At 53.6% G+C, this 22,570-nt stretch overlaps 2 protein-coding genes across 6 annotated transcripts in view; both read left to right on the top strand.

The window, feature by feature from the left end:
- The window catches only part of NEU2 (neuraminidase 2), a 31,175-nt gene extending 14,066 nt beyond the window's left edge, over positions 1–17,109 (top strand). For 4 of the 5 annotated variants that reach the window (XM_039855366.1, XM_039855364.1, XM_039855367.1 and 1 more), the window contains 2 exons: positions 399–604; positions 1,850–2,848. In XM_039855366.1, the coding sequence (XP_039711300.1) occupies positions 399–604; positions 1,850–2,788 (1,145 nt within the window). In that variant the 3' untranslated portion in view covers positions 2,789–2,848. Of the gene's footprint in view, positions 1–398; positions 605–1,849; positions 2,849–16,939 lie in introns of those variants that run through there. The other variant, XM_039855365.1, reaches the window with a different exon arrangement.
- A 3,947-nt stretch (positions 17,110–21,056) lies between these two features.
- Positions 21,057–22,570, top strand: part of INPP5D (inositol polyphosphate-5-phosphatase D) — a 112,171-nt gene continuing 110,657 nt past the window's right edge. Inside the window, exon 1 of the mRNA XM_039855265.1 lies at positions 21,057–21,341. Within this exon, the coding sequence (XP_039711199.1) occupies positions 21,208–21,341 (134 nt within the window). The 5' untranslated portion in view covers positions 21,057–21,207. The remainder of the gene's footprint in view (positions 21,342–22,570) is intronic.

Here is a 22,570-nt window from a genome sequence, read left to right as displayed (position 1 = left end):
AGCTCCCATGTGTCATTTTCTGGCACTTGGACAGCTGTAGAACACGCCACTTGGCAAGCGCCCTCCTCCTATCCAAGGTTTAGCACGTGATCGATGTGTTAGGTTTGGCGAAAGCAGTTGAAGGTTATCACAAATTTGTCTTAACGAGGTTTGTTAACTTATAAGAAAAATCCAACCAAAATACGCTTTTTCCAAATACCCCTTCCCAGATGGCTCATGGACAGGATACCGCCAGACTCCACGGGAGGCCGTGCAGAACTGGTAGACAGGGTCTGGAAATGTAATGAAAACGGATGAGCCCCAAGTGGGAAGAGGACAGGCCACCCCAGCCTTGGTTGGCTCGCTCAGTTGGCTCTCAGGATGTGACTGAAGGGATTTGTCTTCTCTTCCTCCCCCAGGCCCCATGGCGTCCTGCTCCGTCCTGCAGAAGGAGAGGGTGTTCCAGTCGGGAGCCCACGCCTACAGAATCCCGGCTCTGCTCTACCTGCCACAGCAGAAGACTCTGCTGGCCTTCGCAGAAAAGCGGACGAGCAAGAAGGATGAGCATGCAGAGCTGATCGTCCTACGCAGAGGAAGCTATGATGCGTCCACCCAGCAGGTCCAGGTAAGGCAAGGTGAGGCTGCACGAGCTCCACTGGGGATACGGGAACCACACCATCCTTAGATGGCTGGGGTCTAGGGAACAGAGGGAAAACATACATAGGAACCCCAGAGGGACCCAGGGACCTATCACGGGTGGGGCAGAGAAGGCGCCCCCAAGTGATGACCCAGATAGCATGTGGATTCACTGCGAACAGGTCCAGCGGGCCTGGCTGCCTTGGCTTTACTGCACGCCTGAACAGCCAGTCAGGGAAACTGATGTTCAGAAAGGTTTCCCTACGTCGTTGAGAACTGGAGGGAGGACTAGTTAGCATCACGTAACCGGGGGCTTGTATCCTTTGAGTAAAATTAACCTGGGGAGTGGGGGATGGGGTAGGTCGCAGTGATTACTTGCGACCTGGAGTTCCAGCACATAGATCAAGTAATTAATTCTGACAAAGACGCCCAAGATTGGTTTATCACATATAAAGGGTTTTAATATTATTATCATTACTTTGTGGCATTATTACATAGTAGCCATTCAGAGCATGGGATTTGAAGCAGATGGACCTGGGTTCAAGTCTTGGTTCTGTCACTTACGAGAGGTACGGCCTCTCTAAGCCTCTCTTTCTCCAGATGTAAGATGGAGCCGATAACACCTGTCCCCCAGGAGTTAGGGGTTAGGGTAGATGAGACAATGAATGTTAGGCTCTTGACGCAATGTCTACCTTGGGGGTAGCTGTTAATGAATGAGGGTTGAAGTCAGAGCTGCAACATATCCTTAGTGTCATGATGCTGCCCCCGCCTAAGCTACATTAATAGAGTATGATATATAAAAGGTGGGAGGTGATTGTCATATTCCGTCCCACATTGGTCAGACTGTTGTAATTACTATTAGGGCTTTATCTTTCAAGAACGGGAGTTGGACCGGGATCGAGAGTTACGGGAACCAGGGTGAAGCTGGGAAGGGCTCGTGCCTGAATCACCTCTGCATCTGGAGGTGCTCTGTAGTGTATGTCGGTGGGAACAGAGGCAATGGCCATGCAAGAGGAGTGGGCGGCCTTGGAGGGAGTGAGGTGGAGGCCCGCATCCCACAGCTCTGGAAGGGCGGGTTTATAAGGGTGAGTGAGTGCTGGGTTATCAGCTCTCCCGGATGACCTTTGATCCTCACCCCATGAGACACCCTCCCCTACCCAGAATGCAGCGCCCGCCACTGTCGCTGGTCATTTCAAGGCAGTGCTTCTCCTTCTCCCTCTCCCCTCGCATTCAGTGGCATGCTCAAGAGGAGGTAGCCCAAGCCCAACTGGAAGGCCACCGGTCCATGAACCCCAGCCCCGTGTATGACGAGAAGACGGGGGTCCTCTTCCTCTTCTTCATTGCCATCCCCAGTCAGATCTCTGAACACCACCAGCTCCACAGCAGGGTCAACGTGACGCTGCTGTGCCAAGTCACCAGCACCGACCACGGGAGGTCCTGGAGCCCCGCCAGAGACCTCACGAGCTCTGCCATTGGCCCGGCCTACAAGGAATGGGCCACTTTCGCGGTGGGCCCGGGCCACTGTCTGCAGTTGCACAATAGGACGCAGAGCCTGGTGGTGCCGGCCTACGCCTATCGGAACCTCCAAGGCCACCAGCAGCCTTGCCCCTTCTCTTTCTGCTTCATCAGCCACGACCACGGGCTCACGTGGGAAAGAGGCAGCTTCGTGACCCAGGACACCCTGGAGTGCCAAGTGGCTGAGGTGGGGGCTGCCAAACAGAGGGTGGTGTACCTGAACGCTAGAAGCTCCCTCCACGCCAGGGTCCAGGCCGAGAGCACCAACGACGGGCTAGATTTCGGGGGGATCCAACCAGTGCAGAATCTTGTGGAGCCTCCCCACGGCTGCCACGGGAGTGTCGTCAGCTTCCCCAGCCCCAGCGGGGAGTCAGAATCCTCGGGCACGTGGCTACTCTACACTCACCCCACTGACCCCCAGCAGAGGTCCAACCTGGGCGCCTACCTCAACACGCGGCCCCCGGCCCCCGAGGCCTGGTCCCAGCCCACCCTGCTGGCCAAGGGCAGCTGTGCCTACTCAGACCTCCAGAGCCTGGGCACCGGCCTTGACGGCTCACCCCAGTTTGGGTGTCTGTATGAATCGGATAACTACGAGGAGATCGTCTTCCTGATGTTCACCCTGAAACAAGCCTTCCCAGCTGAATTCTCCTCTCGGTGAGCCTGCCACGTGCTGCCCAAGAGAGCTCCCGCTGGCCCAAAGCCCCGCTATATGCCCCGCCCCCCCAACTGAGAGTCTAATGCGTTTGCCTCTGAACTTTGCAGGCAGCTCTTGATTCCCATCACTGAACGCATGAGGTCTGCCTCTGGGCTCTTGTTCTCCTTTGTTGTTTCATCTTAGAATTCTATTTTTGGCCCAGAAACCGAAGGAACCTGGCTACCCAGAGCCCCTGGACAGGGCAAGGGCAGAGAGCTCTGCAGGGCTCAGCCTGCCTGCTCCCCCAGCCCCAAGCTTCTGTGAGGCCCTGATGAATTATCTAGTGCATCCCATTTCTTCTTGGGAAAAGCTCATTGTGTCTCCTGGGAAAGGCTGACACAAAAAGATGTAAATGCGCTGAGGGTGTGTGTGTGTGTGTGTGTGTGTGTCTGTCTGTCCTAGATAATGCTTTATGGCAATAATGTGGGGAACAGCTTTGCAGGGAGGTAAGGTGGGGTCTAGGAAAATCAAGCTAATTTAAGTCATTGGGTCAGTTTCCCAAGGCTGCCATAACAAAATACCACAAACTCGATGGCTTAAACAACCAAAATTTATTCTCTCACTGTTCTGGGGGCTGGATGTCCGAAATCAAGGTGTCTGAAAGGCTGTGCTACCTCTGAGGCTCTTCCAGCTCCGGGTGAACCCAGGCGTTCCGTGGCTCCTGGCTTTATCACTTAATGCCTTTGATAGTATGATGCCTTTCTCCTCCTCTTCTGTCCCTTAATCGGGACACTTGTCATTGGATTTAGGGCACACCTGGCTAATCCAGGGTGATCCTTCACATAGTTACATCTGTAAAGACTCTTTTTCAAATAATGTCACATTCACAGATTCTGGGGGTTAGTGCACGGATATAGTTTTGGGGAAACAGCATTCAACCCACTACTGTCAGAATCAGTTATTTTTGCATAGGCGATGTGGGTAAAGGTAGGAATGAAATTTCGATGAATCAGATAATTCTGAATGACGGAGTGGGCAGCAGGGCTGGAGCCACTGGATGTGTCTATGCCACGGAGCTGCTCTGGGGCACTCAGTTTTTGTGGTGACAGGTATGTCACCAGGTAGGAGCGAAGAGAGAGGGGAGAGGATCCTGTGCTCGTATAGTTCTTGCCATGTAGAAAGAGCGGAGAGAAGGCTGCTCCTCAGTTGTCCTGAGGGTGACACCTTGAGAAAGGGCTTGGCCTGAATGAAGGAGGCTGACACCTCTGTGACCTCTGGGATCTTCATGGGCCTTTGTCATGTGTTCCTGTGGAAGAATGGGCTTGCTCCCTGCCACCGATCAGAACCCCTCTAATCAGCTGTCCTACTGATCGGGTCAGTCGGGCAGTTTAATGACAGAGGATCAATGACAACAGCCGTGGGCTGTTGAGGCTGAGCCGCCTCTCTGTGGCAAGGCAGTGGTTAAATGGAATTTTCGAGGTGTCGGGTGTTGAAGGTGTGGCTTTGGGTCTGAGTGTGGTCTCCGGAACTGGCCCCTTATCTGGGTGCAGCTTCTCTGTGTGGGGTTCAGTAGATCCAGCTGGAAGGATGAGGAATTAGGGCCTGGTCATTGCTAGCATGGAAAGCTGGGCCCCTCTGCTCTGGGGATGCCTACCGGGTGTCTTCCAGACCCCACAAGTGTAGCCGGCTGAGTCAGGAGCCTGAGGACAGAGGCGTGTAGGCCAGGGACAGCACACGCTCAAGACAGGGCAGCCCTGTAGCATGCTATCCTAATCAGGACACTTCTGAGAATAAAAGGAGGAGTTTCACCAAGACAACAGGCACTGACCGGGACTGTCCTGGACGAACTGAGAGGTTTAAGAGAGGAAGGCTCTGAGGATCGTGCTGGGGGCTGGTCTCCACTAACCACCCCGGAAGACTCGATGAACTGTTAAGCATCCTGAGATAAGGCAGGATTGGATAGGGCATTAGGCCACTGCCAAGCAGAATGTCACTCTCTTAGACTCTCCCAATTAGGTTTCGATTCTAACCACTTGTTAAAATTCCCCGGGGAGCTTTTAAAATCATACTATTCCCTGGGCACCGCCCCTGGCCAAGTGATTCATAATCTCTGGTGGTGGGACCTAAGCACGGGTATTTTTTGAAAAGCTCCTCAAGTTATTCTAGTGAACATAAGACTCAAGAACCACTGGCACAAATGATCTCTAAAATTTCTTCTAGTTCCGAATGTATGCAAATGCCAAAGTTGTCTGATTTGAATGAAGAAAATAAGCAACAGTTGATTTGGTTAAAGCTGAACTAATCTAATCTTTGAAAGACACCACTAAGGCACCACTAAGAGGAAAAGAAAAGCCATAGGTGGGGAGAAGGTATTTACTATACATATATCTGACAATGGACTTGTATCCAGGATATATAAAGAGCATCTACAAATCAATAAGAAAAAGACCAACCATCCAATAAGAAGAGGCAAAAAACTTGAACAGGCACTTCACTGTTTAAGAAGATCTCCTAGGAGCTGCTAAACACATGGTCATCAGGGAAATGCAAATTAAAATCATGAGGTGCCCACTAGAATGACTAAAATTAAAAAGATTGACAGCAGCAAGTGTTGGCAAGGATCTGACGCAACCGAAACTCTCATACGTTTCTGGAGGAAGTGTAACTGGTACGAACACTTTGGAAAGCTGCCAGGTTTCTCAAACCGAACATGCAAATACTCTATGATCCAGCGATTCCTGTCGGAAGTACACATCCAAGAGACATGCGTGCATAAGCTGCCAAAGATATGTATGAAACTGTTTACAGCAGCTTCATTTGTAAGAGTCTCAAACTGGAAACGACCCAAGTATCAATCGAAAATAGAATGAATAACTAAATTGGGGACTATTCATGCAATGGACTATTACCCAATAATCAAAGAATGAACTACTTCTATACACAAGAGCATGGCTGATTTTTAGGTGTGATGTCGAGAAAAAGAAGCTAGACTCAAAAGAGTACATACTTTATGATACTATTTAAATGAAGTTCAAGAACGGGCCAAACCAGTCTGGTATACAGGTCAAGATAGTGGCCAGTTCTGGGGAGGAGATGCTGTTCACTGGGAAGGGGCTGGAAGGAGGCTTCTGGGTGTTGGGAACATTCCAATGTTTGCTCTGGTGCTGGTCAGGTCAGGAGGGTGCACCGCATGCAAAAATTCAATGAGCTGTACACAAAGATTTGTGTACCTTACTGCATGTATGTATGTTGTATAATAAAATATGAAAATTGAACTGAATAATGGATGTGCTAATTAAATCTTCAAATCGATATGTTATATTGGGTCATAAAACTTTGGGACTGATTTTTTTTTTAAATAAACTTTTTTGGAGAAATAATTTTAGATTTACAGAAGAGTTGCTAAGATAGTATGGGGTGTTCCCGTACACCCCACACCCAGCTTCTCTTGATGTTAGCATCTTACCCAATGGTGGTACATTTGTCAAAACTAAGAGATCAACACTGGTATGTTACTATTAACTAAACTCTGGACTGTATTCGGATTTCACCAGTTTTTCCACTAAATGTCCTTTTTCTGTTCTAGGATCCGATCCAGGATATATTTGGTGCACTTAGGGAACCTGAATTTTAACTATATTTTGTGTCCGTAAGACACACACATAACCACAGTTCCAGTAGGCCCCTCCCCTCCACCCACCTTCCCCTAAAAACCACTTGTCAAACAAGTAAATAAACATGTAAATGTCAAGAGTGTGTGCTTCAGGCCCAGGCCGCTGGATTGAAATGTCAGAAGCAGTTCAGTCTCTGAAGCCAGTTACACCCCAGCTCCAGGTCCAGGCTGTGGCACATTGGCAGGGGGTGGGAGATGGCCAATTCTGAGCCCAGTGCCACTGCCTGGGACATCCAGGGGCTGGTGTGGGAGGTGCGTGGTGTGTGTGTGTGTGTGATACACGTGGTCCACTGCCTGGCCCAAGCTGGAGGGAGGTTGCTGGAACAGCTCAGCTCAGTGTTCTGCCCGGTGACTCTACAAGCAGGGCACAGACATAGCAGGGCACAGGGAAGCCTGACCTCACCAGCGAGCTCCGCTTACCACAGACCAGGGAGAACCTGGAGCTCGGGGTTTGGGGAAACCCTTGGTCCTGGTCCTTGCAGATATTGGACACAGGGCTCTTAACAGCACTAAGAGTCGGAACTGCAGTCACAGTTAGGGACCCCTGGAACAAGGCCCATCATTCCCATCACATCCCCATTCATTTCCTCTTTTGATTTGGGCCAGGGATCTGATGGCTCATTAAAAATGACAGTAGAGTATTGAGAGCTGTGGCCTCACCCATTGCCACATGCAGTGCAGAGACTTTGCAGAACGGGTCCGCTAAGAACGCTGGGAATAGATCAGGGTCAGTGGCATGGCCAAGGCCACCTGTTCCACACTCACTCTGGGCGCCATGAACTCGGTTTGCTTCCCCAGGATGGCTAAGGCCACTATTACACAGCAGATGCTTATTGAGTGTCGGCAGTGAACAAGATGCTGTTCTAGGAGACGGGAATTCCACGGTGACAAGACAGAGCTATGGCCCTCAAGAAACTTGCATCTCATGGGATAAAGTGGACAATAAACACATAAGCAATGAAGTAGGAAGCAACTCTGTACTGATTAGTGATAAAGAGAACGAGACAGGGAACCAAATGGTTAAGGATAGGAATATTACTCAACCATAAAATAATAAAATCCTTCCATTCGCAACGATATGGATGGACCTAGAGGTTATTATGCTGAGTGACATAAGTCAGAGAAAGATAAACACCACGTGATTTTACTGATATGTGGGATCTAACAAATGAAAAGAACAAACTAAGCGAAAACAGGCTAAATACAAAGGACAATCCGGTATGGCCAGAGGGGAGGGGGTGGGGGGCTGGGAGAAAAGGGTAAAGGCTTAAAGAAGGACAAATTAGCAATTGACAGATGGTCACAGGGAGGGGATGCAGTCAGCATTAATGCAATGGCTGTGTGCAGAGCCAGAGAGACAGAGCAATCAGGGGGACCGTTTCATAAACTACATAAATGTCTAACCTCTGTGCTGTATACTTGAAACTAATAATAAAATAAAACGCTTAAAAAAAAAAAAGAATGAAGATCTGCTAAACTGACGTCATCGGAGACAGCCTCTCTGAGGAAGTGACATTTTCATGAAGAGAGAAAAACACGTCTTGCAGAGAGAAAAACGCGTCTTGTTTGTTTTCCTCAAAGAGCCATAGTTATGTACCCAGGACTGACCAGTGTCCAGCCGGCTGCTGGACCCAGGGACAGTAGTCTCCTGTGGCTCCCCAGTGCTGTCCTTGGAGCCCGCTTTGTGCATTTCTACCTGCACTGAGAGCAGCCGTTCTCAAAGTCAGGTCCCTAGAGCAGCAGCATCACCCAGGAAGTAGTGAGAGATGCAGATCCCGGGTCCTCCTGAATCCTGCCTGCGGACTTTCTGAATCTGAAGCTCGGATTCGGGGCCCAGCGATCCGTGTTTTAACGAGCCCTCCAGATGGCTCTGACGCTAAAGTTTGAAAACTTGGAGACACATTGGCATAGACCTCAACCCAACCAGAACTTTGTTCAAGGTGCAGGAAGCCCCTCCCGGTTCTGCCAAAGCACCCCGACTACCCTGGTGGCCGCCTGTGGAATTTAAGGCTTGGAAACTCTGGGGACCCCAGATGAGGGTAGTTGGTGGTCTGGGCTGGGAGGAAGAGGTGGGCAAAGCTTCTCCTCGCCCAAGCTCTCTCCCCGCCTGCAGCACACGTGGAGGGAGCAGGGAGCGTGTGCTGCTGGACGAGCCCTTCTAACCTGGGCAAAGCGATCGGAAGAGGATGTCATTGAGCCTGGACTAAAGGTCCATGGGCACCTTCTCCTTGGTGCCAGTGGCTCTGCAACCTGCTGAAGGCGGTTTTCCACTGCCTTGCTGCGCCGCCCCCTTCCCCCGCATCAGCCGTGGTCCCCCCTGCCCCCGGCCCTGTCTCAGTCACACATCCACGCAACGAGCTACATCGGTGGGCTCTTGGAAGATAAGTCTCCTCCTTCCTAGGCCGCTCGTAACTTAAACATGCGTTTCTAATTGGAGTAACCTAGGAGAAAGCCTGGCAATGAATTTTTATAAGATTCTAAAGGCATGAAGCTCCACCAAGAACTTCTGCAGCCTGGGTGTTTGAGGCCCTCAATTTGGGGGCCACCCCCTTCCGCCCTTGGCAAGTCCACCCCCTGCCTTCATCCCTTTAACAAATGCGTGTGCCAGATAGTTGAGGACCATGGGACAAGGGCTTGCATAGAATCAGCCCCGAGACAGACTATCTTGGGACAGTAGAAACTGTCTGAAATTTGTCGATTGAAAATGAAAAACCGACAAGAATCATCTTCACGGCCATGTCAGAGTCTGCCTCCTCCCCTAAGAATTTCAATCATGCCACAGCCACACACACGGGCACACACGGGCACATACATACGTGCGCACACATGTTCATGTGTGTGCGCACTCAGTAGAGCTTCTGCTCCTATCCGCTCCTCCCCTGGGGACCAGCTCTTCACATTGATTCATGCTGTGAAAGACCACGCCTCCTGGACTGACCTCCTGGCTGGACACTGGTACCAACCTCCTCCCCATGAGGCTGAGACCTTCCTCTGCACTGGACACTCGGAGCGGGGGCGACGGTGGAGGTCAGGAAGACCCTGCCAAAAGTGTGTGTGAGGCTCAGTGGGGCAGAGGGGCGGAGGGTATGTCCAGGGTGGTCGCCTTGGCAGACAGAGCGGTCTGCTAAACTCCATGGTGCTGATAGGGAGGGTCCGCCTCTCCCGGGACATAAAAGAGGGCAGCACAAGCCACAAAGACCCACTGACACTTGTTCGTTCTTAGGGGGAAGGACACATGGCAGCAAGGCTTAACGTTAGCCCTTTAGAGATGGTGGGGACTGACCTTGAGGTCTAAGCCCATCCTACTCAGTTGACAGGGGATGAAAACAGGTCCCATGGGCTCCAATGACTTCCTCACAACCACATAGTTGGGCGGAGGTCTGGCTCGGGGAACAACTGGGTTTTCTGAGGCCGGACTAGTGCTCCTGCATCTGTTCTGAGATATCTCCATCCGTCTGAGAATCCAGGAAGTGCAAAGGGGTCTACACAACCAGGTTCTGGGAGGTGGAGTTCTGTTCGGCTTGTCTTGGAGCCTGTGCCCTTACTCCCCAGGGACCATGCCGCCTCTCCTGGCTTTCCCTCCTGGCCTCACCTGAGTGGGCGGGGGGACGGCAGCTCAGATGTCAGCCCTGATCTGCACACCTGCCAGCCCAGGATGTCTAAGAAGACAGCCATTCATGCATGACGTGCAAGAGTCGAGAGCTCAGGCCTTGAAAGCCCCTGCTTGGCATCGTGAGATTTCAGTGCTGGGGGGGCCATACTGCCCCCCGCCTTGTCTCATCCCTACCTCGTGAGGAAGAAAGCAAAGGATCCAGTGTTTCAATGCGATACTTTCAGCACACTACTCAAAGAGGTGAGAAAGCCGACTGTACTTTTGGCAAGGTGTTGCTTTTCCAAATTCCATTTTTGTACTGTTTGTAGGGGAGGGTTTCAAAATTAGAGATGCCAAACATTCGGAAGTACAAAGAAGCAGGAAAAAAGTCACTCCAAATCCCACTAACCAGAGGCACCTTTTCTTCTGATCTTTTATCTGCGAACCTTTCTTTTTTCCTGAAACTGACATCGTGCTGGCAAGTGGATGTCGCATGGTGCTTTTTGTCTCCACTCGACAGCGCATAAGCATTCCTCCACGCTGTTTTCCTGCAAGGAGACGATGTGAAAGAGACACACCACGTATTATTAACCATTGTTTGAGTGTTAGAAATCGAAGTTCACGTCTTTTTTTTTTTTTTCTGTTATACATGCACCGAGATGTACATCTTGGTACTCATCTGTGATCCTTGCTGTACATTGAATCCTCTAAAAGGAATTATTGAGTCAAAGATGAACACTGGAAATCTCTTGAAATGCGTCGTCTGCAAATGTAAAGTACAGCTCCTCATTACGAGTTAAAGCGTCTCGAAAATGGCTTCCTTCTTTTATGCTTGTGGACACCTGGGCTCCCAGAGAATGGAGTCATGCGTGTGTTCTTTAGTTCATAAGTCATGGTCCCTGCTTGCGCTGACGTGGTTTACGGTCTAGGTTAAAGACCAGAGTGGGCCACACATATGGAAAGTGAATGTCTCGTGAGGCCCGACTGCACACCTGACTGAGCCCTTAGCAGGTGCTCGCTCATTTCATCCGCACACCAACCCTCTAAGGCAAATTATTACCATCACCCTCATTTTGCAGAGAAAGCCACTGAAGCAGAGATGGAGCAAGTCATCTGACTTCGCTTTTACAAGCTGGCAAGAGACCAAGCCAGAGGCCAGATTCCCTGGTTGGCCCTTTTCCCATCTGGCTGGGGAGGTGTTAGACTGTCGACGAGAGTCACAGCACAGGACAGAAGTCCCCACGGAGAGTGTAAGCTCTGTTTGTTCCCTGCTAGAACAAACATCTCTGGGGTCTCGAACAGCATCTCTGCGCACGGTGGGTTCTCGGTCAATGTTTGCTGAGTGAATAAATGGACACGGGCGGGGCGCCGATCTGTCGTGTTGGCGCACGGAACGGGTGTGGGGGAAGGGACGGGAGATCAGGAAAGGAGGCCGAGGTGTGGGCCTCGAAGGGCTTGGCGTGACCTGCCAAGGAGCTTGCACGTCATCCTGTGATAGGGAAAGGGCGTCAGGGGATTTCGCCCGGAGGAGTGGCACACGCAGATTTGCATCTTGCAAAGAGGGTGCTGGTAGACACGGGAGGGCAGGGGGAGAGATGTGAGTGGGGCGGGACGGAGCCTGAGGGAGGACCAGCTTGTGAAGGCCCCCTTGAAAAGTCCAGGGGACGAACGATGCCGGGGCCAGTGCGGCTGCCTCAGAGCAAGTGGGTTCCAGAGGGTTCTACGGCCTGGTATTCCATCAGATGTGGGTGGGGAGGAAGACGTCATCTGGATTCTGGCTTGGCAGACTGGGTGGTTCGGTGACAGGAATCTAGATAGGCAATGCACGTGGAAGAACAGGTTTTTGGTGTAAAGATGGAACGTTTAGATGAGGTTGGGCTGAAGTGTCCATCAGATATTCACATAGGCAGCGGGGAGTGTGGACGGGAGCTCAGGAAGGTCCGGGCTAGAAGTGCAGATTTGCAAGCCTTAGCAGGGAAAACGCCTCGAGAGGCCATTGGGAGGGACAAAAGAGAACCAAGGACAAAAGCCAGGGACATGCCACCAGGGCAGAGGATTGGGGTGAGACTGGGCGGTTGGGAGGAAGATGGGGAGCTTGAGGGAGCAATCAGAAGGGCGTGGGGAGGCAGGAGAGGGTAGGAGGATGTTGAGAGGAGGAAGTCATTGGAGATCTTGAGAGAAGGTTTCGGGGGGTGGGGGGGTAGGAGGGTGGAGCCAAGCTACAGTGGGAGAAGACCCTGGGACGTGGAGAATGAGTTATCCAAAAAGGTCATCAGTTGAGGTGATGAGACAGGACAATACCCAGGCGAGAAGGAAGCAGGTGGGAGCCTCCAGTTCTCAGACTTGGCTGCCCGCTGGACTAGCAGGAGATATCCAGTCCCCATGAGAGATTTCTGTTTAATTGGCCTGGGACTTTCAAAGGCACAGCCAAGGCCGAGAGCCATCAGCAAGGAGGGTTTTTGTTTGTTTGTTTTCTGTTTTTTTTTTTCTTTTTTTTTAAGATGAAAAAATCTCAATCTTGCTTATAGGGGAAAGGGAAGGGGAGAGACAATACAGGAGGGTCCGGGTGGCCCTTGGAGCCCTCCCAGCATGTGCGGAGGGAGCCCTGGAGATGTAGGGAAACGAGGGTTCAGAGGCCGATGTGGATGCGTGTGAAGGGGGCCTGGGAGGCCCATCTACTGTCTGTGGGCAGAAACGTGGGGGGCTTATTTTTTGATGGCTTCTGGAAGTGACCAGCTCTGAGGAGCACGGGGAGGTGAGGTAGGGAAGCAGGATTAACTAGGAAAACGCAGGCTCGGGTACGCCAGCCATTGGAGCGGCGGAGGGGGTGCCTGGGAGCCCCTGGCCGCCGTGTTGGTTGGGAGCTGTGGTTTGTCCTGGTGCTAAGCTGCCCGGTTGGGGGCTTCTCTGACGAAGGTCAGCAGCTCCATCAGGATGGAGGAGCGTGGATGGAGGTTTTCAAGACCCCGGGGAGAAAGTCACGAGTGTGGACACTGCGTGGTGGAAGCCGAGTGCGTGGCGTTGGGGCGGAAACAGGACAGGGTCAGGGCAAGGACCAGGCTCGTGAGAATCGGAGGGAAGGGTCATGGCCCGAGGAGGTGGTGTGAGAGCTGGAGGTCAAGGTTTGGGCTGCACGTGTTCCAAGGGCTGCAGCCACAGTGGGTGCAGAGGTGGGAGCAGGTGCCGATCCAGACACGGAGTGAGGGGGACCCAGGAATGGGGTGGGCAATAAGAAGAGAGACAGGTGGTGGCCGAGTTGGAGAGTCTTTGCTAGTAAGATTTTGGGCTTAGTTCTTGGGAAAGAAAGGGGCCACTCAATGATTTTCAGTAGGGAAGTGGCAAGTTCAAAGTGAGATTTTAGGCAGATGAACCTGGAAGTGTGGCTACAAACCAGGACATGGAACTGTAGATTTGGGACATCAAACAGGTCACAGCTGCAAAGAGAAAAAGGACTTCTGGGCGGGAAGGGATTTGTAGTTTGATAGGTTCAGCAAACAGCCAAGACCCTCGTCCCCTCTACGACACCTCTACCAGGTGGTCGTCAAGCCATATTTACATTCATGATAAAAAACCTAGAGGTCAGGGCAAGACCCGCACTTCTGTTCCCCTAGGAGCCTGTTCTGATCCTGTAGTCCACACATCGCCAAGGACCCTCAAAATGGTCATATGCACCTCTCGTATGTGGGGGACCAGCACCCCATGCCGGAACCCAGCTACTCCCTCATCTGTGCTGCTTCCAGCAACGGCACAGGTAACCATCACATGGGGACCCATGCGGCTCCAGAGAGGGTGCTGGGGAGAGTTTAAGTGAATGGAGCAAAGGCTCTGGCCTGAGAATTTCAGAGTCCAGCACAAAACTCCAGACTCATCTAACTCAAAGCGTGTAGAATGCATAGCGGTCACGAGATCAAGCAGAGATGAGCTATAATCTCAGATGGGCCACGAACTTGAAGATGAATTACTTAACCTCTGATTCTCAATTTCTCCACCAGAAAAATGGAGAAAATAATAGGAACCCCTGATGGGATGTTATGAGGACTGAAGGAAGCACTTCGCGCCCAGAGCTTAGCACGGGGTCTCGCGTGTAGTAGCTCACAGACGGACTTTAGCTGTGGTTGTAATTTAGTCGGGATTTAGTGGGTCCCACTGCGGGCTGAATTGATTTCCTAACAAGTGCATGCGTTGAAGACCTGATCCCCAATGTGACTGTATTGGGAGATGGGGTGTTTAGAAGGTAATTAAGATTAAACGAGGTCATAAGAATGGGGTCTGAATTCTCCAGGGCGGGTGACCTTATAAGAAGAGTCAGGGAGAAGGCAGCCATCTGCAGGCCAGGGAGAGGGTTCTCGCTGGACCTTGAGTATGCTGGCACCTTGATCTTGGGCTTCCGACCTCCGGAACTGTGAAGAATCAAGGCATGTTGGCGAAGCCTACCTCCCCCACCTCCCCGGGGGGTGGGGGACAGGATGCAGCCTCCAGGGAGGAATAAGATGAATGTGGATTGGGAGAGGCACACAGGGGACAAGCAAGGCTGATGGGAGAGTGCTCCGAGTGAGTGCGGAGCCGGCCCTGGGGCTCCGAGTGAGTGCGGAGCCGGCCCTGGGGCTCGAAGCGGGGACCACTGTCAGCAGGAATGTAGTCAGAGAAAACCTGTGCTTCCGGCGCCTGTGCCTGTGAGGCTGGACCAGTCCAGTGGGGCGGGGTAGTTTGATAGGGGAGGGGGGCGGAGGAGCAGGATGGTGGGGCATTGCGGAGATGCTTTTAGGTGGCGTTAGAAGCCGATCCATGGGCAAAGCTGCAGGCAGGAAAACCCAGGGCTTCCTGAGAGATGGGGCTGCCACACAGCGGGACGAGGTCAGGAGACGATGCCGGGGCAGGAGAACCTGATGGGAATGAGGCTGGAATCAGCAGGGTGGGTGTGTTTGTTGTTTTGGCATGTCACTTAAGAGAACTGCTGGCTGCTGAGGCAAAAGGGAAGAGGAACGAGGCTGGGAAGGAGTTGACACGTGATTACGGCGGAAAGCGAGTGGCTGTTGGCAGAAGGTGCGTTTAGGAAATGCAGTCATGGCCTGCCAAGGGAGGGCTGTCATGACTCAGGTTTGGGAAGTCCTCGGGACCAGAACAGAGGTCGGAGGCGGCACAGGGGCCCGGGCACGTGTCAGCAGCAGCCGGCAGCTGATGGCAGATGGCTTGGCTCAGGACCAGACAGTTGCCGTCCCCAGAGTTTGGCAATTCTGACCCTGGGGGCAGAGAACCAGGAGGGGGCAGTTGCTATGGCAACGTAGTTACCTCGGGGGGATTGCTGGGATGTCTTGCTTTACACACTAGGTGCGGGCTTAGTTCCACGGAGACACAAAGCCGCAAAGGCCTCCGAGGCCATCGGATCAGCCCTTCACGTCTTCACAACCAGGCAGAGGAAGGTGTACATTTAAAAAAAATAAATAAATCATATCATAAACATAAGAGGGACAGCTCCTTTTTAAATGAATACTGTGATGAAGGTCAAGGATCCTTTTGAAACACAAGTCGCCACGGCCTGTTTTTAAAACTCTTTTTCGTTAGTGGGATTTTCATCTGCCTCACTTTTTAAAAGCGGGATGCTCACGCATGGTGGGTATGGCAATACGACAATCACTTTAGAAGACGATGTGGCATAATTAATCAAAATGAGAAATGTGCACTGTCTCTGAACACAGGTTGCTCTTCTGGGGATTTATCTAGCAGACAGGCACCCTGAGTGCACAGGGCCTGGAGACCTGGCTAAGTGCGTGCCCTGTGGCATGGCTTGTGACAGGAAACACCGGAAGCAATCTAAGTGTCCACTGACAGGGGATTGGTGCCATGACTTATACTACGGTGTGTTGGCTTTTTAAAAAAATGTAGTAGACACAAAAACCTCCACGAAATGTTCAGAGATATTGTTAAGTGAAAAAAGCCAGGTATACAACAGGGTAAAAAGAAAAGGGGTCTTGTAAAAACTTGCTCGTATACGTGTAGAGAGTTTTGCAAGAACACGTAAGATGCTGGCCTAGGGACAATGGCACTGGCAGGAAAACTTACTGTTCATTGTGCTGGTCGAATTTTTGGTATATGCGTGTATTCGTTTTTTAATTTTTTAAAAAAGATTAAAGAGAAGTCAGTCTCTTTCTTACAAGTCCTGAGGGATGTGTGTTTCTGGGGGTGCAACCGGCCATCCACAGAAAGCCAAGATGTCCTGAAAAATTGCGCACACGCACTTCTGGAACCGGAGTTGGCTCTTTTATGTATTTAAGTTTTATTATTTTGTTTCTTATTGTGTATCTAAGTTTTATCGTATGTGGTCGTAAAGGAAGTCTGGAAGTAGGAGGGAAGGGAAGACACTGCTCCTAGAGGTGCCACCTAACTCAGCATTTTTCATCGTCAGTGATTTCCCAGGATAAAGTTTTTTCTGTAGTTGGAATCGAAATTTCCTATCGGTTTCCTGATTTTTTTGCCTTTTTTTTCCCCCACTTACCATGACATGATGAATATTTTCCCACATCCTTAACCATCTTGGCGAGACGCGAGTTGCTTTTGTGGACGTGATTCTCTCCTACCCGCTTCTTCCCTACGTCAAACCTGAGTCTCCCGTCACCGTTCACCGGCTTGACTCTCGGGCATCTTCAGCAAAAGAGCAAGCAGCTCGTTGCCAGGCCTTTGGTATTCGCAGGAGGTCCTCAGGTGCAATTATGGACTCTGTGGGCCCTTGGACCCCTTGGGAAATAGGCTCCATCCCTGTCGGCATCGTTGTTATGAGAACGTGACAGCTGGGGCTCTGCAGAGGATCACACCTGGGCTCACACACAGGTGAAGGCCAGAGTTTGAGGCTCCCTCTGGTAACGGGAAGCGTCGGACTCAGAACCTGACCCATTTAGGTTATTTTTAATCACAGATAAAGAAGACTTTATGGAATCTTGTCCTCTTTCGAACCTGGGTTGATAAGCCAATGGCGAGTGTCACTGATGCCAGCATCAGGTTGGAGCCCACCGAGGCTCTGCCCTCCAGGCACCGGTCAGGAGGGCCACCTTGGAGACCTGCCTCGGCGTCAGCATCTACTTTGCACTGGGCACGTTACATCACGGAGACACAAACTGAGATTCAGACACTAGATATTTGTGGCAGAGCTGGGATCCGGACCCCAGCCTCACAGGTGTGTGATTCGGATCGATTTACAGCTCTGAAACAGAGCTATCAGAGATGCGGGGAGAGGAGAGGTGGGCGGTGCTGTGACCTGGGACCTTGCCCTCCCATGCTCAGGATGCTCCAGGCCCTAAGAGGCCTCAGGCTCAGAGACTGTTGAACCAAGTTAGAACCAGATTTGTGTCTGCAGGGGTCCGGGGAGAGGATCTGGAAAGTTGAACTAGAAGATGCCCGTAGCAAAAGTGAAACCAGGACCCACTGTGAGGAGAAGGCAGCGGAGCCTGCCACGTAAACTCACGTCCTCCACACTGGTGCTTTGTCTGTTCTTCCCAGAGCTTCTGGAGACGGCCACGTGCCCGTGTGCTGGTACCTACCAGGCCTCTCTGATGCCGCTCGCTGCCCTGACTTCCTAGGAATTTTCCAGGTCCCGCTCCAGTGCCTGGGGCTGGCCAGGGCTGGCGGCGCTGTTGGTTTGGGTGCCCTGGCCTGGGCCTGAGCCCACATGAGCCCTGACCCCTCTTTTTCTCTTCTGCTACTTTCCAATCCTCTGCCTCACACATGGGATTGGCCAGATGCCCCAAGGAGCAATGAGATACAAGCCTATGGGATCTTTCCGGAGCCCTGTGGCTACGTGGGATTTAGGGATCAGCCTGGGGGCAGGCCACTCCTGACTGGCTTGGTATTCCTTTGGTGCAGTGGCACAAGATTGGGCGCTCGAATGGTGCCAAGATGCTGATTTTGGATGGCTCCTATTCACAGCGGACACGAGACAAGTTCAGGCATCTGGATGATGAACAGTTCACGGCCAGTTCCTGGCCTTGAACTGTGTGTGGGCCCCCAGGTCGCCTCTCACCTACAGCCTTGCACCTAGGGTGTTGCCTCTGTTCAGTAGTTCTTTACCTGCACGCCTGCCGGCAGCTTCTGGGCAGTCACTCCGCCCCCTATGGAGGTCCTATGGGAGTCCCTGTCCAGGTGTCAGGCAGCACCTCCTCCAATGGCTCTCAAGACCATTGCTCTGTGGTACCTATGGGCTCCTCCAATCAGCAGCCACTGAGCTGCCCAGATTGGTTGTAGTCACTCCGAGTGCGGGCGGACATTCCTTGAGAATGCGACCGCCCTCAGGTGTGCAAGGCAGGGGTGCGGTCACCAGTGAGCGATGACCACATAGCAATGCGGCGATCATGGCCTAAAAAATTCAAGAGAAGCGGGTTAGAAGATGTGTTGTTCTGTGTTTACGCTACAAAATTCAGAACGGTAGCTTTCACATGACCGGAAAATGAATTATCATTCACATTTTCCCCCATGCTCTGGGCAAGACGCATCTGTGTGTTTATCCATGAAATGAAGAAGCAGCCCCAGAGGGAATTACCGGAAGCTGGCGTTCACGGGCAGCGCCACGGGTGAGGCGGCATCCCTGGTAACGGGGCGACCAGCAACACGGAGATGGTGCTGGGAAAGGCAGAGGCCAGAAGATCGCGGTCTCGGGTGGAGCAGGCTCTGAAGCGCCGTGACATTTCGAGTCATAGCAGCATCGCTACCCTCATCTGGCTGTATGACACACGCGATGAGCCAAGAATGCTGAACGTGTCAGTAGAAAACAGGACCTGACCAGGAAGAGAGGCCCTGGACATCATGAAGACTTTTCATGGGCACTGATTAGACATCAAATACATACATACTCACCTCCTCTCCATCCATTACTCTAAACCTTCTTGGATAAATCACTATACCTCAACGCGTCCACACATTCTCAGTACGTCGTTTATATAGATAGGAGCCCTGCAAAAAATATGTACCCAGGTGGCACCCACCATGAGGGCAGCCCTGACCTGGATGTTGGGGTTTTCTGAATGTGGGGGGTACAAGGGCAGCGGGGCAAGGAAGCCGACCACGTCAGATGGCTTAGGCGGTTGGGCTGGGAAGGAAGTGAAGGGGTGATGGGCCTCACAAATTAGGGAAACGTGTGTGTCGTGTATGTGTTGTGTATGTGTCATGTGTGTGTCAAAGAGAAATCGCACTGGGGTCAAACGGAAAGGACAGTCCCGCTGGCCACCCCCGCCTCGGTGGGAACAGAGGTGTGCGAGAGGGAGGGTGGGAAGCCACAAAGTGTCGGGGAAAGATGATGATGAGCGTCCTGGACGAGGTGGAGGGTCTCCAGGGATGAGCTGGCCAAGGTACTGAGGGGCCAGGATGTCGGATGAAGCCTCCAGATGGATCCTGCAGTGGCCCAGGGGCCTTGAGGCTGAGACCAGGGCAGGAGTTGGTGCGGGTCGGCAGGGAAGCGATGGGGAAGGTGCTAAGTGCATGATGGGAGCATCAAGGTGGGGTGGAGCTGAGGTGGGGTGAGGGAAGGGGAGGCCTCTGCCAGGGGCTGCCGGGGGGGGTCGGCAGACCCAGGGCCCAGCTGGCTCTGGGAAAGTCAGAACGCGAAGCCCAGCTCTTCTCCTAACCGTGTCCCCACACCTGCTCAGGGCCTGCCCAGGGGGCTCGCTGGAGGTTTAAGAGCTTAGTCCTTGGGTGGAGCCGGGGAGGAGCCAGAGAGGGGGCTTGTGGGGAGTGACTGGCTTTGGGGAGGTGGGGTGAAGACTGGAGTTCTCTGGGCTCAAGTTTCCAAAAAGGAACTTTACCTGGAGCCCGGAGAGGGCCTGAAATGGGGGGCCACACCTCTGGGACTCGGAATCAGGATGGGGTCAGTCCACCTGGGTGAAGGCGCCTTGTTCACGCGAATCACCTGCTATGCGGGCCGCTGCGGATGGCAGGTGCTGGGGGCTCCTTGGCGCACACAAGCTCCTTCAGGGGCTTCTTTCCTCAAGGTGGAGGCCTGGCTCGGGCCCTGAGGGGCTTCTGCTGTCATGTCCTGGGGAGCGAGGCCTGGGGGTGAGATAGGGGCCCACCCCCTGTGGCATAGATCAGCATTTGCCCCTTTATCCCGTGGTCCTGCAGGTACCCAGTCTGAGAACCAAGGGGTGGGTGCCCACTTTGGAGCCCTCGGAATCTGCTGGTCCTGGATGGTGGCCCCACAGAGGCCGCTCTCCTTTGAACCGTGGGCAAGGCAGCCATGCCTGGCCACCCCCAACTCTGCTGAGATGTTAGACGCAAGAAGCAACATCATTCTCGGCCACGTGGCCAGCTTGCCCACGGGGATGTGTGGGTTTTCCGAGTGCTCTGGAAAGACTCAGAGGTCAAAACCCAGCCTGCTTTCCTGCTGCCATGGAGAACGGGTCACCCCAGTCTCCTTCAGACCCACTGGCCCTTGAGGATGAGTGTAAAGGTGTTACAGAGCTCCCACCTGGGCCCTCGGAGCCATCAGGCGGTGTCACCCAAAGTCCTCCCGGTACCCGGGGTGGTATGTTATCTGGATGGCTGTGGGGCTCCAATATGGGGGAGAGGGCTCAACTGTACCCCTCCCCCTCAGTTTTGCTCAGCTCTGGACCAGGCCTTAGCCCCAGCTGAGAAGCCCTGCCCTGCGAGCCTCTGGTTCTTGGGTGTGCTGGAGGGGAGGGGGAAAGGAGTTGAAAAGCTCTGGTGTAGGGCAGAAGGCTGAGCGATCTGTCCAGTGGGTGGCCGTCCAGTGTGGGTACTGGGACAGGCCTGTCCGTGCCTGCCAGGCCATGCTTCTTCAGAAGCCGGCCATGAGCCTTCTCACACCAAAGGAGCTGCCAATTCCCCCAGGACCTGAGCTGGCATTTGCCCCTCTGGGGACTGAGACCCATTGGAGGAAAGAGAAAGGGCCGGCGAGCGGGGGTGAGGGGAGAAGGGGGCGCAGGCCGCAAGAGGGTGGGGTGGGGAGGTGGAGGACTGGGCGCTCTTGCTCGGCTCCGTAATGAGGAAGTTCTCTGCAGCTGGTTTCCTTTCCCCCGCTGAGCCCGAAGCAGGAAGTCCGTCAGTGAGCTGGTGGCAGCAGCCGGGGCAACAGACAGGAGACAGACAGCAGTGGCAGTGCAGGGGCCTCAGCTCCCCTCGGTGGCGTGTGGTCCTGGGGGTGGCTGCCGGTCGGGCCCGGGGAAGCCCACGCTCACCATGGTCCCCTGCTGGAACCATGGCAACATCACCCGCTCCAAGGCCGAGGAGCTGCTCTCCAGGACGGGCAAGGACGGGAGCTTCCTCGTGCGTGCCAGCGAGTCCATCTCTCGGGCCTACGCGCTCTGCGTGCTGTGAGTACGGCGCTCCCCCTGCCCCCCACGCCCCCGCCCTGGGCCTGGCCCCTCCTGCCCGGCCACAGGGATGCGAGGCGACACTCAGAGAGGGGCAGCCAGTTCAGGCGTAGCCGAGGGCCCAGCACTGAGACGGGTGGCTTCTGTGTCGCGGATGCAGGGACCAGCTTGCCCACCGCCCAGGATGGTGGGTGGGCCCAGCTGAGGCCCATTGTGGGCCTGCTGGCCTCGGAGCTCAGGTTCTGCGGTGCTCGAGCTCTCCGGCGTCACCCTGAGGCCTGGTCACACACCCCAGCAGCCCGTGAGCTGTGGCACCAGGGCGTCCTTGGCGTTCTGGGGGCCAGGAGAAGCAGTCTGGGCTCTTCGAGGTGGGCGGGAGCTCAGGGCTCCATGATGGTGGGTGTGTCAGAGGGCAGTGCGGTCACTCGGGTGTTGGTCAGAGATGCCCATTGTGGATATCCTTATGGAAAGGCCGATGTGGCAGGTGGGGACCCCTCCTGTGCCTGGGTTTCAGGCCCCTGGAGGGAGCGGTAGTTGGGGAGCCACCGATATGGGATGGGTTCACTCGAGAAAGGACGTTCGGTTCACCCAGAAGTGGCGTTCGGGGCCCTGGGAGCAGAGGAAGTCACCATCGCAGTCTCTTTTCTCTCTGCCATGGCACTCGGCTGCGTCCCCACCGCTGGGCCGCTCTACCCTCGACTCCCCGACTCCCCGGTGCTAGCCGTTGCTGAGTGCGCCACTTGTCCTAACAACTGAGGAACCAGCCACTTACTGAAGGTTCCTTTTTAAAACATCCTTCTTGGCCCATGTCTAAAGGAGGCCTCCAACCCCGCAGCCTTGGGGTCTCAGCATCCAGCTCAGGCCTCGGGCAGTGACAGGGCTCGGCACAGGAAGAGAATGTCCACTGGCACCTCTTGAAAGTGGCCCTGGGTTTGCAGAAAGGTCCCTCTGAGCCGGCAGGGCCCTGCCCCTCTCCAGGCAGGAGCGAAAGTGGGTCACCGAACACAGACCTGTTCTGAGCATCGAGTCTAAGCATTTGGCCGTGCGTCATCCCATTGCGTTCTCACGACAACCTCAAGGGCAGGTCTGGTTATCACCCCCCTTTGCAGATGAGGAAGCGGAGGCTCGGACAGGTTAAACGAGTGACTCGAATCCAAGGCCATCTGCTCCCAGAGGCTGCCCCCAGACAACCAGACTCCTGCCACCCCACTCCTGCCTCCCTCGAGCCG

This window comes from Pteropus medius, unplaced genomic scaffold (genome assembly GCF_902729225.1).
Source record: "Pteropus medius unplaced genomic scaffold, Ma_sr-lr_union100, whole genome shotgun sequence".
In the NCBI taxonomy this organism is placed as follows: Eukaryota; Metazoa; Chordata; class Mammalia; order Chiroptera; family Pteropodidae; genus Pteropus; species Pteropus medius.
The sequence above is the reverse complement of the archived record's forward strand: the minus strand, read 5'-3'. Positions and strand labels throughout refer to the sequence as shown.